Raw genomic sequence first — 18,442 nt, 5'->3', positions numbered from 1 at the left:
CCATGGCTGTGGTGTCTTTGGGATGGCGGTGCCCCCCAGGCCCTCAATGGGGGTCAGTGCTGAGTGGGATTTGGGGGGGGGTCTCATTATCCCCCTCTGTCCCCCTAATCCCCCCCCGTGTCTCTGCACGTGGCGGCTCTGGCCCCGCCCCCTGTTTGCATTGCAGCCAATGGCGAAGTTCAGCACCGGGCGCTGTCCACCACGTGTCCCCGCGGCACTGCCGACAATCTTCCCCCCCCCCACCCCGTATGTCCCCCCCCATATCCCCCTATATCCCCCCCCTGCCCCCCCCCAACACAGCACACCCAGCACAGTGTCACAGCGCCGACTCCGACATTGTTACATACAGTTACACCCGAGAGCAGAAAATGCTGTACACGACCCCTCACCCCCCCCCCCCCCCCCCGACCCCCCCCCCCCGAGCGCCGGGGGGGCTCAGCTCAGCCCCACGGGGCCGCGGGGCGTCACGGCGGCGGGGCCCGTTACATTCATGGGGTCCTGGGGGGAGGGGGGGGGGCAACGAGACCCCGGACCCCTCCCCCGCCCCCCCCAGGGCCAGCGGGAGAGGCGGGGGGGTCCCGCTGGTTTTTCCCCCCCACCCCGTTGGGCACCGCGGTACCGTGGGGGGGGGGGTGGCTCTATATCCTAATGCTGAACAAAGGAATAAATTAAAGGGGTTCTCGAAGGGACAGAGAGAAAAATGGGGGGGGAGGGGGAGGGTAAAGGGGGCAAAGGGGGGGGGGGCATGTTCATAGCAAGGGGGTGTAGAAAAGGTCGTAGAAAAGGGGGGGGGGGGGGGTCTGCTCTGCTCCTGGTGAGGGATAATGGGGGGGTGCGGGGGGGGGTGGGGCACTAATTGGGGCGGGGGGGCTGCGGGGGGGGTGACGAGGGTGTGGGGGGGGCACAGCTGGAACAGCTACATGGGAACCAAGGGTGGGGGGCACTGACGGGGGGGGGGGCACCTCGGGGGGGGTCACATGGATCTGGGGATGGGGGGGGGGGGTTCTGTACACCTCATCCCCACTGCTCAGCACTGAGCACTGCGAGGTGGGATGGGGGGGGCACCAGGATCAGAAGAGACCCCTGCGGTGGGGGGGGATGGAGGGGGGAGGGGTCGGGTAATAAATAGAGCATCAAAAGTACAAACCGCGGGGCAGCCCCCCCCGTTATACCAGAGCGGTGCGCGGCTCCACGCACGGCCCCACGCTGGCGGCGCTGCTGCGGCGACGCAGCCCGGGGGTGGGGGGGCCGCGGGGGGTCGCGGGGCCGCCGGGGGTGGGGGGTCCGTCCCCGGGACAGCCGTGCTGCTGCAGGATCTCGGCGCACTCCCGGCTCCCGGAGCGTCGAGCGTAGAACAGCGCGGTGCGGCCCTGAGCGTCACGGGCACGAACGTCCGCGCCGTACTGAGGGACACGGCGTCACGGGGCCGCCAGCAGCGCCCTATGGCTGCTACCCGGTACCCACGGCCACCCCACAGCGCCCTATGGCCGCTACCCGGTACCACAACCACCCCATAGCGCCCTATGGCCGCTACCCGGTACCCACAACCACCCCACAGCGCCCTATGGCTGTTACCCGGTACCCACGGCCACCCCACAGCCCCTATGGCCGCTACCCGATATGTACAACCACCCCATAGTGCCCTATGGCCGCTACCGGGTACCCACCGCCACCCCACAGCGCCCTATGGCCGCTACCCGGTACCCACCACCACCCACACCCCCCCGGCCCCCCCCGGCGGTTCCCCCCCCTCGTACCCAGACCAGCAGCTGGGTGATGACCACCAGCGCCATGTCACAGGCCACGTGCAGCGCCGTGCGCCGCTCGGTGTCGCTGGCCGCGAGCTGCTCCCTCCTGCTGTGCGCCAGCAGCAGCAGAACCGCCTCCAGGTCCTTGTCCTGCACCGCCCGCAGCAGCCGCTCCCCCAGCGCCGCTTCGGCCGCCGGCAGCGGAGCCAGGAACAGCCGCTGCTCGTACTTAGCGCGGATCCACGCCTCGCGCTCCTCCCTGCGCACAGAGGGGGCGGGGGGGGGGGTGGGGGGGGCAATGAGGGGGGGGGGGGTAATGGGGGGGGTAATGGGAGGGGGGGCAATAGGGGGGGTAATGGGGCTGTACTGTAACCGGGTGGTGATGGGGACAGGAGGCACTGGGGGGATCCCACAGCCAGGGGGGCAATAAGCACAGCAGGAAGGTACGAGGGGCAGCGGGTACAGGGCAGGGACACACTCACACTCACACACTCACGGTCACCCACTCACACACACACTCACACTCACACTCACACTTACACACTCACACACACTCTGACTCTCACACACACCCACTCACACTCACACACACTCACGGTCACACACTCACACACACACTCACACACCCACTCACAGTCACACACACTCACGGTCACAAACTCACACTCACACACACCCACTCACACTCACAGTCACACTCACACACTCACACACCCACTCACACCCATCGGGGTCACGGCAGCCGCTCACCGGGACGATTCGTGCGTGGGTTTGCAGCGGCCGCGCGTGTTGTTCTCCCAGATGCTGTTGGCGGTGGCGTTGCCGATCGCGTTCAGCACCACGGTCAGCTCCCGCGGCCAGTCGTCCAGGTCGAGCGAGCGCACGCGCGACACGTGGGTGCCCAGATTGCGGTGGATCCCGGAGCACTCGATGCAGATCAACGCGCCCAGGTTCAGGCTGGCCCACGTGGGGTCTGCGGGCAGAACCGGGTCAGCGCCGAGCGGGACCGAGGCCCGGAACCGCCGTAATGGAGCCCGAATCGCCACGACCCGGCCCGACTCACTGGGAGCCCCGCAGTCCACGCACAACGAGTTACCGCGGGCGGAGCGAATCGCCTGAAGGGCCACGGCCTCGCTCTGACTGTCCGTGCGGGCCTGAAACGGGGACAACGGGGGGGCACGGTGAGTGGGAGACAATGATGGGAGACAATGATGGGAGACAATGAATGGGGGACAATGATGGGAGACAACAATGAATGGGAGACAATGAATGGGGGACAATGATGGGAGACAACAATGAATGGGAGACAATGATGGGAGACAATGGGTGACAATGGGTGACAATGGGTGACAATGGGTGACAATGGGTGACAAGGCCCCCCCCGGCCCCTCCCGTCCCATCTCCCCCCCCACCTTGTTCTTGCCGCTCTCGCAGCCCTGCAGACTGGCCAGGATCTGGCTCTCGATCGCCTGCACCCACGCGTCGCGCTCCTCGAAGCTCCCGGCCTCGAAGTGCCACGTCTGCCCCGTGCTGGACACGATCAGGAACTCGAAGTTTTCCTCCTCTGCGGGGCACAACGCGCTGCCTCGGGGCCGGGGGAACCGAGGGACCCCCCCGTGCGGCCCACACAGCACAGACCCCCCCCCAAATCCCACCTCCATCCCAGCGCCCCCCATTGACCCCCCCCCCCATCCCGGCAGTTCAGCCCCGCGGGTCGGGGGCGCAGCGATGCGAGGCAGGATAAGGGGGGAATGGGGGTTAAAGGGGGTTAAAAGGGGGTTAAAGGGGGTTAATGGGGGTTACTGGGGGTCTGGGGGCTGCAGCCGCGTGCGGGGCTCGAGCAGCACAATTACCTGTTTTATAAATATTTCTTAAACTACCAAAGCTTTTTAATTTCCACATTTTGCGTTTGGCTGCGCAGGGTCCGGCGGGAGGAAAAGAGAGAGAGGAAAAGGGGGCAGAGAATCAGGAGGAGCCCGCGAAGCCCCGGGAGCGGCGGAGGGAGGCGGCGGAGCACAGCAAAGAGGGGGGGGGGCGGCGTGGGGAGGGGGCGGCCCCGGGGTGGGGGGGGGTGGCGGCGTCGGCCCCGTTCTGACGCCCCCCCCGCGGCCCCGCCCCGCTCACCTTCCGCCTGCCCGGCCGAGCCCTCGGTCTTGGACGGCGTGGAGAGCTTCTTCCGCCGGTGCTTCTTACGGTCCATCAGCGGCGACGGCGGCGGATCGCGGCCCGAACTGCCGGGGCTGGACACGGTGTCGGGGCCGGAGGGTCCGTCTGACAAAGGGAGCGTGGATGGGGGGGGGCGGCCCCACGTTTGTCCCCAGGGCCGGGGCCGGGGATGGGGCTGAGAACGGGACCGAGAACGGGGCCGGGCCGGGCCGTGGCGCTCACCGGGCAGTTTGGCGCTGGACGCGGACGCGCAGCGCTGCAGGGGCCGCTCGCCCTTCCCCGCCCCTTTGGGGCCCGGATCCGGGGGGACGCTGAGCCCGACGGGCGGCGCCGCGGCTGCGGGCGGGGAGGGGCCGGTGAGGGCGGCGGGTCCCGGGGCGGCACCGGGCAGCAGCTCCCGCCCCCCGCCCTCACCGCCGCCGTCGGCGCCCGCGTCCTTCAGCCCGTTGACGCTGCCCGACGGGCCGCACGCAGAGATGGCGCGGGGCGGCCGCTTCCCGGGCACCTTGACCGTGGTGCGGAGCAGGTCCATCTCCTTGCCGTGTGTGCTGTGGATGTAATCCTGGGGGGGGGGGGGGGGGGTGAGACGGGGCAGGAGACGGGGGGGGGGGGGTAGTGGGGGGGGGGTGTGAGGGCACCCACGTTGATGGAGGGGTGGTAGAAGAGCAGCCCGTTGCTGGACAGGGTGACGTATTTCTTCTTCCACTCCTTGTTGAGGGAATTGCCGCTGCGCTTCAGCAGGAAGCTCTGAGAGAGGGGGGGAGTGAGAATGGGGTGGGGATGAGGCAGCCATGGGGCAGGGATGGGGCAGGGATGGGGCAGGGATGGAGCAGGGATGGGGTAGGGATGGAGCAGGGATGGGGCAGGGATGGAGCAGGGATGGAGCAGCCATGGGGCAGCCATGGGGCAGGGATGGGGCAGGGATGGAGCAGGGATGGAGCAGCCATGGGGCAGCCATGGGGCAGGGATGGGGCAGGGATGGAGCAGCCATGGGGCAGGGATGGGGCAGGGATGGAGCAGCCATGGGGCCGCCATGGGGCAGGGATGGAGCACCATGGGGCAGGGATGGAGCAGGGATGGAGCAGCCATGGGGCAGGGATGGAGCAGGGATGGAGCAGCCATGGGGCAGCCATGGGGCAGGGCTGTGCCCGCCGCGCTCCGTGGGGCTGTGCCGACCTGTTTGATGGGGACGCCCCGCCCGCCGCCCGCCGGCTCCAGGCTGCGCTTCTCCGAGTCGCTGCCGCGTCGCGTCTGCGGGGACAGCGGGACGTCGGGGCGGCGCCCGGAGCCGCGGACACTCGAGGGTCTCTGCCCCCCCCCCCCCCGCCCCCCCGGCCCCACTCACCGCGAACAGGCTCGTGCGGCGCTTGGCCCCGCGGTGCAGGGAGCCGGGGGTGCCCAGCGGGGCGGGGGGGTCACAGCGCAGCTCCCGGTGACTCACGTTGGGGGTGGACGGCAGCGAGGACGAGTAGTCGCTGGTGTGACCCCCATTGGTGGCCTGGAAATGGGGGGGGGGGTCAGTCCCGGAGGGGAAACAGGGGGGGCTGTGGGGTCGGGGGGTACCAGGGGGTATATGGGGGGGGATATGGGGGGGTATATGGGGGGGTATATGGGGGGTATATGGGGGTATATGGGGGGTACATGGGGGGATATATGGGGGGTATATGGGGGCATGGGGGGGTATATGGGGGGTATGTGGGGGTATATGGGGGGTATATGGGGGTATATGGGGGATACCTGTGGGGGGTGGGCGCCTCCGACAGGGGTGGACGCGGCCGAGTGTGTGGGGGAGCTGGGCAGGGACTTGCAGGACGCCACGAGCTGCTGCTTCCTCTGAGCCGCCACCTTCTGTGCCACTGTGGGACCGCGCGGCGTCACCGGGACCGGACGGGACCGAACGGGACCAAACGGGACCAAACGGGACCGAACGGGACCAAACGGGGCAGTACCAGACGGGCGGCACCGACACCGGATTCCCCGACCCCCCGGCACCGCCCGACCCGCCCCCAGCCCGCACAGCCCGCACCGCTCACAGCCCCCCCCCCACAGCTCCCCCCCCCCCCCCCCATCCCCGCCCTGCCGCCCACCCTCGGTGAAGACTCGCTCCACGTTGAGCCCGTACGTGGCGCAGGTCTCCAGGTAGAGGCAGCGCTTCATGGCTCCGCTCAGCGCCTGAGCGCGGCCGTCATCGACCACCCGCGGGTTGGAGGAGCTGATCTTGTCTGGGGGGGGTGAAGGGTGAGGGGGGTCCGTCCCCGCTGTGTTAATGATGGGGGGGTCGGGGGGTTATGGGGGTTATGGGAGGTTATGGGGGGGTCTCTCACCCTGTGTCCCCACCAGCGCCAGCACCAGCTCCCCGGGGTCCCGGTGGGTTCCCAGCAGCTGATGGAGCTGCGCCGCCTCCTGGAAGCTGCCCTCGTCCTCCAGGCTGAACACCAAGATGACGCCGTCCGCCCAGCTGCAGAACTGGGGGGGGGGGCACAGGGGGGGGTCAGGGCTCGGATCTACACGACCCCCCCCCCCCACATCAGGCTGCCGCCCCCCAGCGGCCGCACCGACCTGCGCGTCCGGAGCTCCGGCCTCTTCCCGGATGAGCAGCAGGTGGCTCCGCCCGTCCACCGTCACCTCGCGCTTGAACTGCCCGCCTGGGGGGGGGGCACCGGGGGTCCCACAGACACGGACACACCACGGACACCCCACGGCAAACCCAGCCCCATGGCCTCATCCATCCCATGGCCACGACCACCCCACGGCCCTGCCCACCCCACAGTCATCCCCATCCCAGCCACGTCCCTCCATCCCCCCCTCAGCCCCACGGCTGCGGCCCCCCCGCGGCCCCGCGGCCACTCACTCTCTGTGGGCTCCAGCCCCACGTAGGAGCCGGTGAGGAAGCGATGGACCAGCGCTGATTTCCCGCTGCTGCTGCTGCCCAAAACACCCTGGGGGGGGGAACAGGAACAGGAGAGTTGGGACATGGGGGGGGACAGGGGGGTGGGGGGCAATACGGGGCAGGGGGACATTATGGGGCAATATGGGGCAGGGGGACATGGGGCAATATAGGGCAATATGGGGCATTGTGGGACATTATGGGGCATTATGGGGCATTGTGGGGCAATATGGGGCAGGGGGACTCAGCACCCACCAGGCGGATCTCGGGCACGGAGCGGCCCAGCGTCCATTCCTGGCTGTTCACCAGCGCTTCTGTGGGGAGCAACGGGGTGAGGGGGGGGGGGGGGCACCGGCAGCAGCCCCACACCGGGGGGTCCCTGTCGTGCCCCCCCCAAACGCTCCCACCCCCCCATTCACACACGGCGCTGCCCCCCTCGGCCCCGGCGCTGAAGGGGTTAAAATCGCCACCCGGGACGGACCGACACACGGACGGACGGACGAGCAGCGCCGCCCCGCGGCCATTGGGACGAACCGACGGGAACCGGGACGGGGCAGCGCTGACGGGACACGACGGTAAAACCCCGAACAGCCCCCGCAGCATCAACGGGACAAAGCGGGACAACGAGGGGCAACGAGGGGCCACAGCGGCGCCCTACGGCACGGAACGGGGATAACGGGGGGTGGGCGAAGCGACCCCCGGGACGGGATGCCCACCCGACCGGGCTGGGGCTGAATGGGGCTGAACGGAGCTGGATGGGGATGAATGGGGCCGGACGGGGCTGGGGCTGGGGGCGGCCCGGCCCGTTACTCACTGGGGCCGCCTGGGGGGGGCTCGGAGCCGGGGGGGGTCGCGGGGCTCTTGGCGAAGATGCCGCTGATGAACTTGAGCATCTTCCGGTCCCGCGTGGACGCCCGTCCGCCCTCCCGGCCGCGCTTCAGCCCCGCTCCGGTGTCGGCGGGGCCCGGGGGGGTGGGGGGGCCGCGGGGCGGGGGGGGGGCGGCCGTGAGCGCGGCGGGGAACGGGCTCAGGTCGCTGTTGTCCAACGTTTTGCTTTTCCCTTTGCGGGGGGACAGACGCGCCCGAGGCGGCGCCCGAGCGACCCCCCCCGCGACCCCCCCCCCCCCCGCGTCCGGCCCCGCCGCCGCTTTGCCCCCCCCCGCCTTGGGCCGCCCTTTGGCTTCGCCCTCGGGCCACGACAGGCGGCAGCTTTTGGGGGGCGCCGCTTTGGGGGGTCGCCGCGGGTCCGAGGCCGCCGACGTGGTGACGGTGCGGAACGGTTTGGGGCCGGGCAGCCGGAGGCGCCGGGGGGCGGCGGCCGGGTGGGGGGACGAGGAGCCCGGGGGGCGGGGGGGGGCGGAGGGGTCCGGGGGGGGCTCGGGGCAGCCCCACGTGGATTGAGGCAGCAGCGGGGGGCGGCTCGGGGGGGGCGTCGGGCGGCATCGCTCCGCGGGGGGGGGCGGGACCTTGGAGGGGCCGCGGGGGTCGGGTCTGGGGGGGGCGGCGGGGGGGGGCGGCAGCAGCGACGGGTCCGGTTTGGGGGGAACGGCCGGAGGGGGCGGGGGGGGCGGCAGCGACGAGGGGTCGCGTTTGGGGGGCACCGCGGGGGGGGCGGGAGGCGGCGGCGGCGGCAGCGACGCGGGGTCCGGTTTGGGGGGGACGGCGGGGGGGGGCAGCAGCGAAGGGTCCGGTTTGGGGGGAACCGCGGGGGGGGGCGACCGGGGGCGGAACGAGCCGTGACCGCCGCCCCCGACCGACACGCGGACCGAGCTCCGGGCGGAGGAGGCGGGGGGGGGGGGGCGGCCCGGGGGGGCTGCGGGTGCCGGGGGGGCCGGTGCCGGGGGTACTGGTACTTATCCGCAGCGCGTCCTGCCGCTGGAAGAGCCGCTCGGGCCGTTTCCCGCGGCCGCCGCCGTCCTCGGGTCGGGGCGGGGGGGGCGGCGCGGCGGGGCCGGTCGGGGCGGGGGCGGGGGGGGGCGGCTCGTCCGGGGGGGCTCCATCGGCCGCCGCCTCCGCCGCGGGCTCCGCTTCTCCCGGCGCCGCCACCGACTCGAGTTTGACGAGGGTCAGCGAGATGAGGAACGTCGTCCTCCGCTGCGGCCCCGCCGCGCCGCTCATCGGTGCCCCCCCCCCCCAACACCCGGCGGCTCCGGGACCCCCCCCCCCCCCGCGGCCCCGCTTCGGTCCGGGGGCTCCGCGCGGCTCCTCGCGCCGCCGGTGCCGCTCTCGCGGTCCCCACCCCCGGCCCTCCCCGCCCTCCCCCCCCCCCCCGGAGCCGTCCCCGCTCTCCCGCCCCCGGAGGGGTTGGCAGCGCCGCGCCCCCCCCGGCCCCAAAAGCCGGGGATCGACCCCCCCCCCTTAAAAACCAGCCTCGCGAGACCCGCCCCCGGGACGCCGCTCTATGGGGGGGGGGCGATGGGGGGGGGGCGATCGGGCTCCGGGTTTTGGGGCTCGGGGCGGGGGGGGCGCGGAGCTGATGGAGCCGATGATGGAGCCGATGATGGAGCTGATGATGGAGCCGATGATGGAGCCCCCGAGTGGGAACAGCCCCCCCCACCCGGATCGCGCGTGACGGAGCCGACAGCGTCGCCATGGCAACGCACCCACGGTGTGACAACCGCGCGTGGGCAGCCCCCCATCCCCCCCCCCCCCAAATTCTATCCCTGTCTGAGCCCATCCCAGTATGTGCCCCCCCCCCCGACCCCCCCATCCCATCCCATTATCCCGTTCCATCCCGTTCCATCCCGGTTGTCCCCATACCGGACCATACCGGACCCGTTGCCCCATTGCGGGCTGTGGGGGGGGGGTCTCCATGTGCCGCACCGTGTGATGATCACGTGGGACCCCCCCGACCCCCTGTGCCCCCCCCACGATCAATGGGGACCCCCCGCCCCCCCCGTTCCATCCCATTATCCCATCCCATCCCATTCCATCCCATTATCCCGTTCCATCCCGTTCCATTGCAGCGCCCCCATCCAGGAGCTGCTGCCCCCGTTGCTGGGGGGGATGTTGAGCTCTGAGCTCTGCCCCCCCCCCATGTTCCCCCCCCCCCGTTTGTCCCCGTTCCCGTTATTGGGGGGTTGGGGCCGATCCGGGGGGGCCCATTTTCCCCCCCCCCCCCGTCCAGGTTCCGGCTGTTCGGGCGCGTAGCAACGCGGCATCCCCGCATCCCGTCACCATGGCAACAGCGGGAGATGCCGGAGCACGACGGGGGGGGGCGGGTGATGGGGGGGGGGGGGGGGAAGTGATGGGGGGGGCGGGATGTGGGGGGGGGATGTTGGGGGCGGGATGTGGGGGGGGGATTTGGGGGGGGCAGCGGCCGCCGGAGCTGAGGAAACGGCCACGTCACGAACCGCAGCGCTGCGACAGCACCGGAAACAGACAGAGACCGAGTGGAACTGCGGAGACGGAGCGGGGCCCCAACGGCCCCCCCAGAACAGAGCCCCCGTAACAGAACCCCCATAGCAGCCCCATTAACAGCACCCCCATAACAGCCACATTAACAGCCCCATAAGAGACCCCCATTAACAGGCCCATAACAGACCCCCCATAGCAGCCCCATAACAGCCCCATAAGAGACCCCCATTAACAGCCCCCCAGTAACGGCCCCATTAACAGCCCCATTAACAGCCCCATAACAGCCCCATAACAGCCCCATTAACAGCCCCATTAACAGCTCCCCATAACAGCCCCATTAACAGCCCCCCAGTAACAGCCCCATTAACAGCCCCATTAACAGCCCCCCATTAACAGCCCCCTCAATCACAGCCCCCCCCATCGCCCCCCATCTCCTCCATGGGGTCTCACGACCCCCCACCCCCCCCCTTGGTCGCCCCCCATCCCCCCATTGCTCCCCCCCATCGCCCCCCCGCTGCTGTTCGGACCCGGCGCTGTCCCTGTTTCCGTCCATCCCCCCCCGTCCCGGTCCCGGTCCCGGTTCCGGTCTCACCCTGTAGCGCCCTCACGGCGGTTCCGATGCGGCCCCGGAGCTTCGGATCCGGCACCGCGTCCCCGAGCCGCAGCAGCGCGTTGATGCCGCGCTTGGCCTCCTCGTGCCGCCGCACCTCGGCGCGGATGGCGGCCAGAGCGTGGCCGTGGGGCGGCCCCATCGTTACTCGTCCCGCCGCCCCATCGCGCTGTGGGTCCCGCGGTCCGTCCCGGCGCTGCGCCCCGACGTGTTTCCTGCCCCGGCGTCGGTGGGGCCGGACCCGTGGGGCCGGGCGGGGAGCGTGGGGTGAGCGGCTGCCGTGGGGCCGGGCGGGACCTGTGGGGCTGGGCGGAACTTATGGGGCCCGGCGGAACCTGTGGGGCCTGCTGGGATCTGTGGGGCGCAGCAGAACCTGTGCGGCCTGCTGAGATCTGTGGGGCACACTGGGATCTGTGGGTCCTGCTGGGATCTGTGGGTCCTGCTGAGATCTGTGGGTCCTGCTGAGATCTGTGGGGCACACTGGGATCTGTGGGGCACGCTGGGATCTGTGGGTCCTGCTGGGATCTGTGGGTCCTGCTGGGATCTGTGCGGCCTGCTGAGATCTGTGGGTCCTGCTGAGATCTGTGGGGCACGCTGGGATCTGTGGGGCACGCTGGGATCTGTGGGGCACGCTGGGATCTGTGGGGCCTGCTGGGATCTGTGGGTCCTGCTGGGATCTGTGGGGCACGCTGGGATCTGTGGGTTCTGCTGGGATCTGTGGGTCCTGCTGGGATCTGTGGGTCCTACTGGGATCTGTGGGTCCTACTGGGATCTGTGGGTCCTGCTGTGACCCATAGGCCTGTGCTAACTTATGGGGCCTGGCAGGACCTGTGGAGTCCAGTGCCACTTGTGGGTCCTGGTGTGACCTGTGGGTCCTGGTGTGAGCTGTGGGGTGAGCAGCCACCATGGTGTGGTGTGGGATGTAACTATGGGGGATGTGGGGTGTGTGGGGATGTGTGAGCAGCCCCATGGACACGCTAAGTACACGTGTGTGCAAGGAGGACACGCTAAGGACACGTGTGTGTAAGGAGGACACGCTAAGGACACGCATGTACAGTCAGACACAGCACTGGGGTTTATTGGGGCTGGGGGCAGCCATGATTGGGGTTATGGGGCTGGGGGGGGTCTGTGGGTCGGGGGTTTATAGGGTGTGGGGAGCTGTTGGGTGTGGGGGATGTGGGGGGTCAGTGGAGTTCGGGGGGGTTGTGGGGTCTATGGGGTGGGCTGTAGGGTTGGGGGGTCAGTGGGGTGGTGGCTCTATGGGGCGGTGTTTCTATGGGGCAGTGTTTCTATGGGGCGGTGGCTCTATGGGGCAGTAGATCTATGGGGCGGTGTTTCTATGGGGCGGTGGCTCTATGGGGCGGTGGATCTATGGGACGGTGGATCTATGGGACGGTGGATCTATGGGGCAGTGTTTCTATGGGGCAGTAGATCTATGGGGCGGTGGCTCTATGGGGCAGTGTTTCTATGGGGCGGTGGATCTATGGGGCAGTGTTTCTATGGGGCGGTGGATCTATGGGGCAGTGTTTCTATGGGGCGGTGTTTCTATGGGGCAGTGGATCTATGGGTCTCAGGGGCTGATGGGGTACGCGGAGGCCACGAATTTCTCCTGCTCTCCATCCCAGCTGTAGGTCTGCACGGCCACCGGCTGCCCACCCAGAGTCACATTGCAGCTAAAGGGGGGGGGGGGCAGCGTCAGTGTGGGGCACAATGGGGCTCAATGGGGCACAATGGGGCTCAATGGGGCACAATGGGGCACAACGGGGCCCCCCCCGGCCCCACTGCGTCCCCGTGACCCCCAAGTTCCCCCCAGTCACTCACACTCTGTCTGGTCTCGCGGTGAAGCAGAGGCTGTAAAGCGCCAGGTCCAACGCGGGGCTGGAGCCCAACAGGGTGGAACCCAACGACTTGAGGTGCCCGTCAACGCGGAACTGGAGGCCCAGAACCGACGGGGTGGGGGGCTAAAGGGGGGGGGGGGGTTATATGGGGTCACTGGGGGGGCACAATGACACAGTGACAATGTAACAACAATAGAACAACAATGTAACACAGCTCACCCCCCCCTTGTAGCTGTAGCTCAAGTAATTGAGGCGCCCGCGTCGCTCCAGCTCCAGCAGCTGCAGCCACGAGTGACAGCCCGAAACGCGGCCCTTCTTCAGCTCCCCTGCAGGAACACGCGTGTTATCGTATGGTACTGTATGTTATCGTATGTTACTGTATGTTACTGTATGTTACTGTGTGTTATTGTATGTTATTGTGTGTCAGTGCCCATCAATGTGTGTCACTGTGTCACCACGTGGCTCCTCCTGCCACCATTGACCCCCATTCAGTCCCTGTGTCCCCCCACGTCCCCCCCAGCCCCACGTGAGCCCACACTGTGACCCCATAGACCCCCACATGACCCCATATATCCCCCATATCCCCCATATATCCGCATATCCCCCATATCCCCCATATCCCCCCATATCCCCCATATCCCCCCATATCCCTCATATCCCCCATATCCCCCATATATCCGCATATCCCCCATATCCCCCATATCCCCCCATATCCCCCATATCCCCCCATATCCCCCCCTATCCCCCATATCCCCTATATCCCCCATATCCCCATATCCCCATATCCCCCATATCCCCCATATCTCCCCATATCCCCCATGTGACCCCATATCCCCATATCCCCCATATCCCCCATATCTCCCCATATCCCCCACATCCCCCCATATCCCCCATATCCCCCCATATCCCCTATATCCCCCATATCCCCCATATCCCCATATCCCCCATATCCCCCATATCCCCCCATATCCCCCCATATCCCCCATATCCCCATATCCCCCCATATCCCCCACATCCCCCATATCCCCCCATATCTCCCCATATCCCCCACATCCCCCATATCCCCCCATATCCCCCATATCCCCCATATCCCCATATCCCCCCATATCCCCCACATCCCCCATATCCCCCCGTATCCCCCCGTATCCCCCCGTATCCCCCATATCCCCCCATATCCCCCATATCCCCCCATATCCCCCATATCCCCCATATCCCCCCATATCCCCCATATCCCCCATATCCCCCCATATCCCCCATATCCCCCATATCCCCCCATATCCCCCATATCCCCCATATCCCCCCATATCCCCCATATCCCCCATATCCCCCCACATCCCCCCATATCCCCCATATCCCCCATATTCCCCCTACCCACAAACACGTGCTCGAATCCAGACGAGTCCAACGCGGCGCCGCCTGAGCGCGAATAGCGGCTGAACCACATTCGGTGCAGAGCAGAGCGAAGAGCTGAGCGGGACGGCCACAGCCCTGAGGGGACACACAGCGCTGCCCCATAGCTGACCCATAGAGCTGCCCCATAGAGCTGCCCCATAGAGCTGACCCATAGCACTGCCCCATAGAGCTGCCCCATAGAGCTGACCCATAGTGCTGCCCCATAGAGCTGACCCATAGTGCTGCCCCATAGTGCTGCCCCATAGAGCTGACCCATAGCGCTGCCCCATAGAGCTGACCCATAGAGCTGCCCCATAGAGCTGACCCATAGTGCTGCCCTATAGACCAGACCCATAGCACTGCCCCATAGAGCAGACCCATAGGATTGCCCCAGGGATCAGACCCACAACATCACCCCATAGACCAGACCTACAGCCCTGCAGAAGGTTCAGACCCACAGTGTTGCCCCATGGGTCAGACCCACAGTATCACCCCATAGACCAGACCCACAGCCCTGCAGGGGGATTCAGACCCATAAGCACTGCCCCATAGACCAGACCCACAGCGCTGCCCCATAGATCAGACCCATAGTGCTGCCCCATAGATCAGACCCATAGTGCTGCCCCATAGATCAGACCCACAGCACTGCCCCATAGAGCAGACCCATAGCACTGCCCCATAGAGCTGACCCATAGTGCTGCCCTATAGACCAGACCCATAGTGCTGCCCCATAGATCAGACCCACAGCTCTCCCTCCCCCTCGCCCCCCCCCCCGTTACCGCTGTCCATGAGCGCGGTGCTGAACTCGCCGTCCATCACGGCGTCAATGAACCTCAGCTGTTCGTCCTTCTCCTGCTCGCTCTCGGTCTCGTCCCGTCCCGTCTCCATCTCGTAATTGTCCAGCAGCGCCAACAGCTCCGGGTACGGGGCGCGGCTCAGCAGCGCCGGGGACACGTGATCGAACAGCCTGAGGGGGCGGGGCGTCAAAAAGGGGCGGGGTTAAAAGGGGGCGGGGCGTGAAAAGGGGGCGGGGCCACGGCGGGGCGTGTCCGTGTGTCGGGGCCGCGCTCACGGTAACGGCGCGTGATCCTGCCCGTCTCCATGTTCCACGCGCTGCTGCAGCCGGACCCGCAGTTCTCCCGGTGCCGCCCGGTTCCGGTCCGCAGCGTAGAGCTGCTCCGCGATGCGACGCAGCCCCGAGTCCGACAGCGACACCGACACCGACAGAACCGCGGCACAAACGGCGGCACAAAGCGCCGCCCGCACGGACAGCGACATCACGGACCTACGGCACAACCGGCCCCATAGACAACACAGAGCCCGGCCCCATAGACAACACATAGAGCCCAGCCCCATAGACAACATAGAGCCCAGCCCCATAGACAACACAGAGCCCGGCCCCATAGACAACATAGAGCCCGGCCCCATAGACAACACAGAGCCCAGCCCCATAGACCACATAGAGCCCGGCCCCATAGACAACACAGAGCCCGGCCCCATAGACAACATAGAGCCCGGCCCCATAGACAACACAGAGCCCAGCACCATAGACAACATAGAGCCCGGCCCCATAGACAACACAGAGCCCGGCCCCATAGACAACACAGAGCCCGGCCCCATAGACAACACAGAGCCCAGCCCCATAGACAACATAGAGCCCGGCCCCATAGACAACACAGAGCCCAGCACCATAGACAACATAGAGCCCGGCCCCATAGACAACACAGAGCCCGGCCCCATAGACAACACAGAGCCCGGCCCCATAGACAACACATAGAGCCCGGCCCCATAGACAACACAGAGCCCAGCCCCATAGACACATAGAGCCCGGCCCCATAGACAACACAGAGCCCGGCCCCATAGACAACATAGAACCCAGCCCCATAGAGCACATAGAGCCCAGCCCCATAGACAACACATTAGATCCCAGCCCCATAGCAGACCTGGATCTATAGCCACCCCATAGGTCCCATCCCAGCCCCATAGCAGACCTGGATCTATAGACACCCCATAGATCCCAGCCCAGCCCCATAGCAGACCTGGCCCCATGGCCACCCCACTGACCTTCTCTCTGCCCTTTACCCGCCCCACAGCCCCCCCAGCCCTCCAGCCGCCCCGCTGCTCTCATCTCTGCCCTCCAGCCACCCCGGCCCTATATCTGCCCCATAGATCCCGGCCCTATATCTGCCCCATAGATCCCCAGCCCTATAGTGGCCCCACTGACCTTGTCTGTGTCCTACAGCAGACCTGGCCCTACAGCGGAGCACGGCCCTATAGCAGCTCACTGCTCCCCACATTTATCCCTGCCCCATATCAGCCCCCAAGGCCACTGTCTCTATAGGGGGGGGGGGAGGAGCTTCTTTCGGTCCTTTTGGGGCAGCAGCGCAGCCCCCCAAACAACAGGGAGCCCCATTGTGGGTGGGGGCAGCACAAGGGACGGGGGGGTCCGTGTTGGGGCGGGGTCCCATGGGGTAAACGGCCCGACCCCCCCCACAGAGCGGCCCCCCCCCACCCCATTATCTGTGGGGCAATGACGTGACGGGAGCAGCTGCGGCCACACGTGGCCTTCCCATGGGGGGGGCTGAGCACAAAGAGCAACTGGGGGGGGGGATAAAAAGGGGGATTTGGGGCGGGGGGGGCTGGGGGTCGTGGGGACGGGGGGGGCACAGGGGGCGGTGAGGGGCTGGGGGGTGGGGGGATGTGGGGAACTGGGGTCACACGGGGGGGATGAAGGAGGGGGGGCTCCATGTGGGCGGGGGCAGCGCTGGGTTCGGATTAGGGTTGGGGTCCACGTGACGCTGCGGGTTTGTGGGCGGGGCTACGAGCCGCGAGGCCACTCCCCCCTTTTGGAAGCCCCGCCCACATCCGGGCATTACCGCCCGCTCCTCTGCGGATTCGAAGCGCTCACTGCGCATGCGCCGCTCGCTCCGCCGTCTCTTCCGCCCCGCCCTGCTGCGCGCGACCACGTGACGCCGGGATGTGGGGGCGTGGTTCCGTTGGCGCATGCGCCAGAAGCGGCGGCGCGATTTAAAGGGGCCGCATCGTACGGGCGCGGCCGGCGGGGGGGGGCGGGGGGACACGATGGGCTGCGGGGGGTTCGTGTGCTCCCGGAACGCGATCTCTCTCAACAACGTGGTCTACGTGGTGAGAGGGGGGGGGGGGCTGGCATGGGGGGGGTGATATGGGGGGGTGATATGGGGGGGGGTGATATGGGGGGGCTCCGTTGGGGGGGGGCGCTTCCCTCCTTGTCCTCCCCGTATCCCCCCCCCCGGGTCTCCGCCCGTTGCCCCCCCCCATCTCCCACCTTTCCGCCCCCCCCCCGTCCCCCTTTATCCCCATGTTCCCCATATACTCCCCTATTACCCCCCCCCCTCCCCATATCCCCCCCTTTGGGACCCCCCCCAGCCCCCTTTAACCCCACACTCCCCATATTCCCACCCATAGGATCCCCCCCCCCCCATAACCCCCCCTTCGGGTGCCCCCATTATCCCCATTCCCCCCATATACTCCCCTATTGCCCCCCTCCCCATGGCCCCCCCCCCTCCCCACCTCTGGGACCCCCCAGCCCCTTTATAGCCCCCCCCCCATATTCCCACCCATGGGACCCCCCCCCATCACCCCACCTTTGGGTGCCCCCCCCCCTTTACCCCTCACTCCCCACATACTCCCCTATTCCCCCCATCTCCCCCCGTTGCTGTGTGTCCCCACCGACCCCTTTCCCCCCTTATTCCCCCCCAGCTCGTGGGGCTGCTGCTGATCGCGGTGGCCGCGTGGGGTCGCGCCGTGGGCGTCGTGTCGTGGGTTCCGCTGGTCGGGGGCGTTTTGGCCGTGGGGGTTTTGCTGCTGCTCATCGCGGCCGTGGGGCTGGTGGGGGCCGCGCATCATCACCAGGTGCTGCTGTTCTTTGTATCCTAATGGGGCGCTGAGGGTCTCTGTGGGGCGCTGAGGGTCTCTATGGGGCGCTGAGGGTCCCTATGGGGCTCTGAGGGTCTCTATGGGGCGCTGAGGGTCCCTATGGGGCGCTGAGGGTCTCTATGGGGCGCTGAGGGTCCCTATGGGGCTCTGAGGGTCCCTATGGGGCACTATGGGTCTCTATGGGGCGCTGAGGGTCTCTATGGGGCGCTGAGGGTCCCTATGGGTCCCTATGAGGCGCTGTGGGTCCCTATGGGTCGCTGAGGGTCTCTATGGGGCGCTGAGGGTCTCTATGGGGCTCTGAGGGTCCCTATGGGGCGCTGAGGGTCCCTATGGGGCTCTGAGGGTCTCTATGGGGCGCTGTGGGTCCCTATGGGGCGCTGAGGGTCTCTATGGGTCGCTGAGGGTCTCTATGGGTCGCTGAGGGTCTCTATGGGGCACTGAGGGTCACTGTAGGTCCCTATGGGGTGGATGGGGACAGTGGGGGGGACATGGTGGGAGGGGGGATGTGGGGGACGGTGGGGTTGGGATC

General features: G+C 67.7%; 3 protein-coding genes across 9 annotated transcripts; 1 reads left to right on the top strand and 2 right to left on the bottom strand.

The window, feature by feature from the left end:
* Positions 1-316: 316 nt before the first annotated feature.
* Positions 317-11,646, bottom strand: AGAP2 (ArfGAP with GTPase domain, ankyrin repeat and PH domain 2). Of its 5 annotated transcripts, none has more exons than XM_085534037.1 (19): positions 10,751-11,646; positions 7,057-7,115; positions 6,766-6,853; positions 6,474-6,559; positions 6,239-6,380; positions 6,002-6,136; positions 5,652-5,770; positions 5,260-5,412; positions 5,091-5,165; positions 4,557-4,661; positions 4,329-4,476; positions 4,137-4,250; positions 3,873-4,019; positions 3,602-3,661; positions 3,161-3,312; positions 2,812-2,902; positions 2,499-2,721; positions 1,758-2,007; positions 317-1,403 (listed from the first exon to the last, which is right to left on the bottom strand). In XM_085534037.1, exons 1-19 carry the CDS (start codon positions 10,908-10,910, stop codon positions 1,167-1,169), a joined length of 2,544 nt encoding a protein of 847 aa, XP_085390163.1. In that variant the 5' UTR covers positions 10,911-11,646; the 3' UTR covers positions 317-1,166. The 5 variants fall into 5 exon arrangements, with proteins under 5 accessions (XP_085390163.1, XP_085390161.1, XP_085390164.1 ...); XM_085534039.1 differs by lacking the exon at positions 10,751-11,646 and adding exons at positions 7,616-8,529; positions 8,594-9,283 and having other exon boundaries at positions 324-1,403; positions 4,137-4,476; XM_085534035.1 differs by having other exon boundaries at positions 4,137-4,476.
* Positions 11,647-12,247: 601 nt separating this feature from the next.
* LOC107325765 (uridylate-specific endoribonuclease A-like) lies at positions 12,248-16,291 on the bottom strand. Of its 3 annotated transcripts, XM_085534041.1 has the most exons (7): positions 16,223-16,291; positions 15,071-15,283; positions 14,778-14,965; positions 13,978-14,094; positions 12,826-12,932; positions 12,590-12,729; positions 12,248-12,441 (listed from the first exon to the last, which is right to left on the bottom strand). In XM_085534041.1, exons 2-7 carry the CDS (start codon positions 15,274-15,276, stop codon positions 12,339-12,341), a joined length of 861 nt encoding a protein of 286 aa, XP_085390167.1. In that variant the 5' UTR covers positions 15,277-15,283; positions 16,223-16,291; the 3' UTR covers positions 12,248-12,338. The 3 variants fall into 3 exon arrangements, with proteins under 3 accessions (XP_085390167.1, XP_015742406.2, XP_085390166.1); XM_015886920.3 differs by lacking the exon at positions 16,223-16,291 and having other exon boundaries at positions 15,071-15,332; XM_085534040.1 differs by lacking the exons at positions 12,248-12,441; positions 16,223-16,291 and having other exon boundaries at positions 12,581-12,729; positions 15,071-15,688.
* A 667-nt stretch (positions 16,292-16,958) lies between these two features.
* TSPAN31 (tetraspanin 31) lies at positions 16,959-17,947 on the top strand. Its single transcript, XM_085534034.1, has 2 exons — positions 16,959-17,142; positions 17,737-17,947. Exons 1-2 carry the CDS (start codon positions 17,002-17,004, stop codon positions 17,911-17,913), a joined length of 318 nt encoding a protein of 105 aa, XP_085390160.1. The 5' UTR covers positions 16,959-17,001; the 3' UTR covers positions 17,914-17,947.
* Positions 17,948-18,442: the final 495 nt, after the last annotated feature.

Source organism: Coturnix japonica, unplaced genomic scaffold, assembly GCF_054131305.1.
Source record: "Coturnix japonica strain WE unplaced genomic scaffold, WE-NBRP24 Scf074, whole genome shotgun sequence".
In the NCBI taxonomy this organism is placed as follows: Eukaryota; Metazoa; Chordata; class Aves; order Galliformes; family Phasianidae; genus Coturnix; species Coturnix japonica.
Note: the sequence above shows the minus strand (reverse complement) of the source record. Positions and strands in the feature narration are given on the sequence as shown.

Bases quoted from the DNA above. Each gene is read 5' to 3' on its own strand.
- TSPAN31 (XM_085534034.1), top strand. From the start codon at position 17,002: ATGCGCCAGAAGCGGCGGCGCGATTTAAAGGGGCCGCATCGTACGGGC. The intron at 17,143-17,736 runs GTGAGAGGGGGG...ATTCCCCCCCAG, and splicing joins TCAACAACGTGGTCTACGTG to CTCGTGGGGCTGCTGCTGAT.
- AGAP2 (XM_085534039.1), bottom strand. From the start codon at position 8,919: ATGAGCGGCGCGGCGGGGCCGCAGCGGAGGACGACGTTCCTCATCTCG. The intron at 4,477-4,556 runs GTGGGTGCCCTC...CCCCCCCCCCAG, and splicing joins TCTACCACCCCTCCATCAAC to GATTACATCCACAGCACACA. The intron at 2,008-2,498 runs GTGAGCGGCTGC...CTCTGTGCGCAG, and splicing joins CCCACGCACGAATCGTCCCG to GGAGGAGCGCGAGGCGTGGA.
- LOC107325765 (XM_085534040.1), bottom strand. From the start codon at position 15,666: ATGGGGCCGGGCTCTATGTTGTCTATGGGGCTGGGCTCTGTGTTGTCT. The intron at 14,966-15,070 runs GTGAGCGCGGCC...CCGCCCCCTCAG, and splicing joins CAGGATCACGCGCCGTTACC to GCTGTTCGATCACGTGTCCC. The intron at 12,933-13,977 runs GTAGGGGGAATA...GTGTTCCTGCAG, and splicing joins ATTCGAGCACGTGTTTGTGG to GGGAGCTGAAGAAGGGCCGC.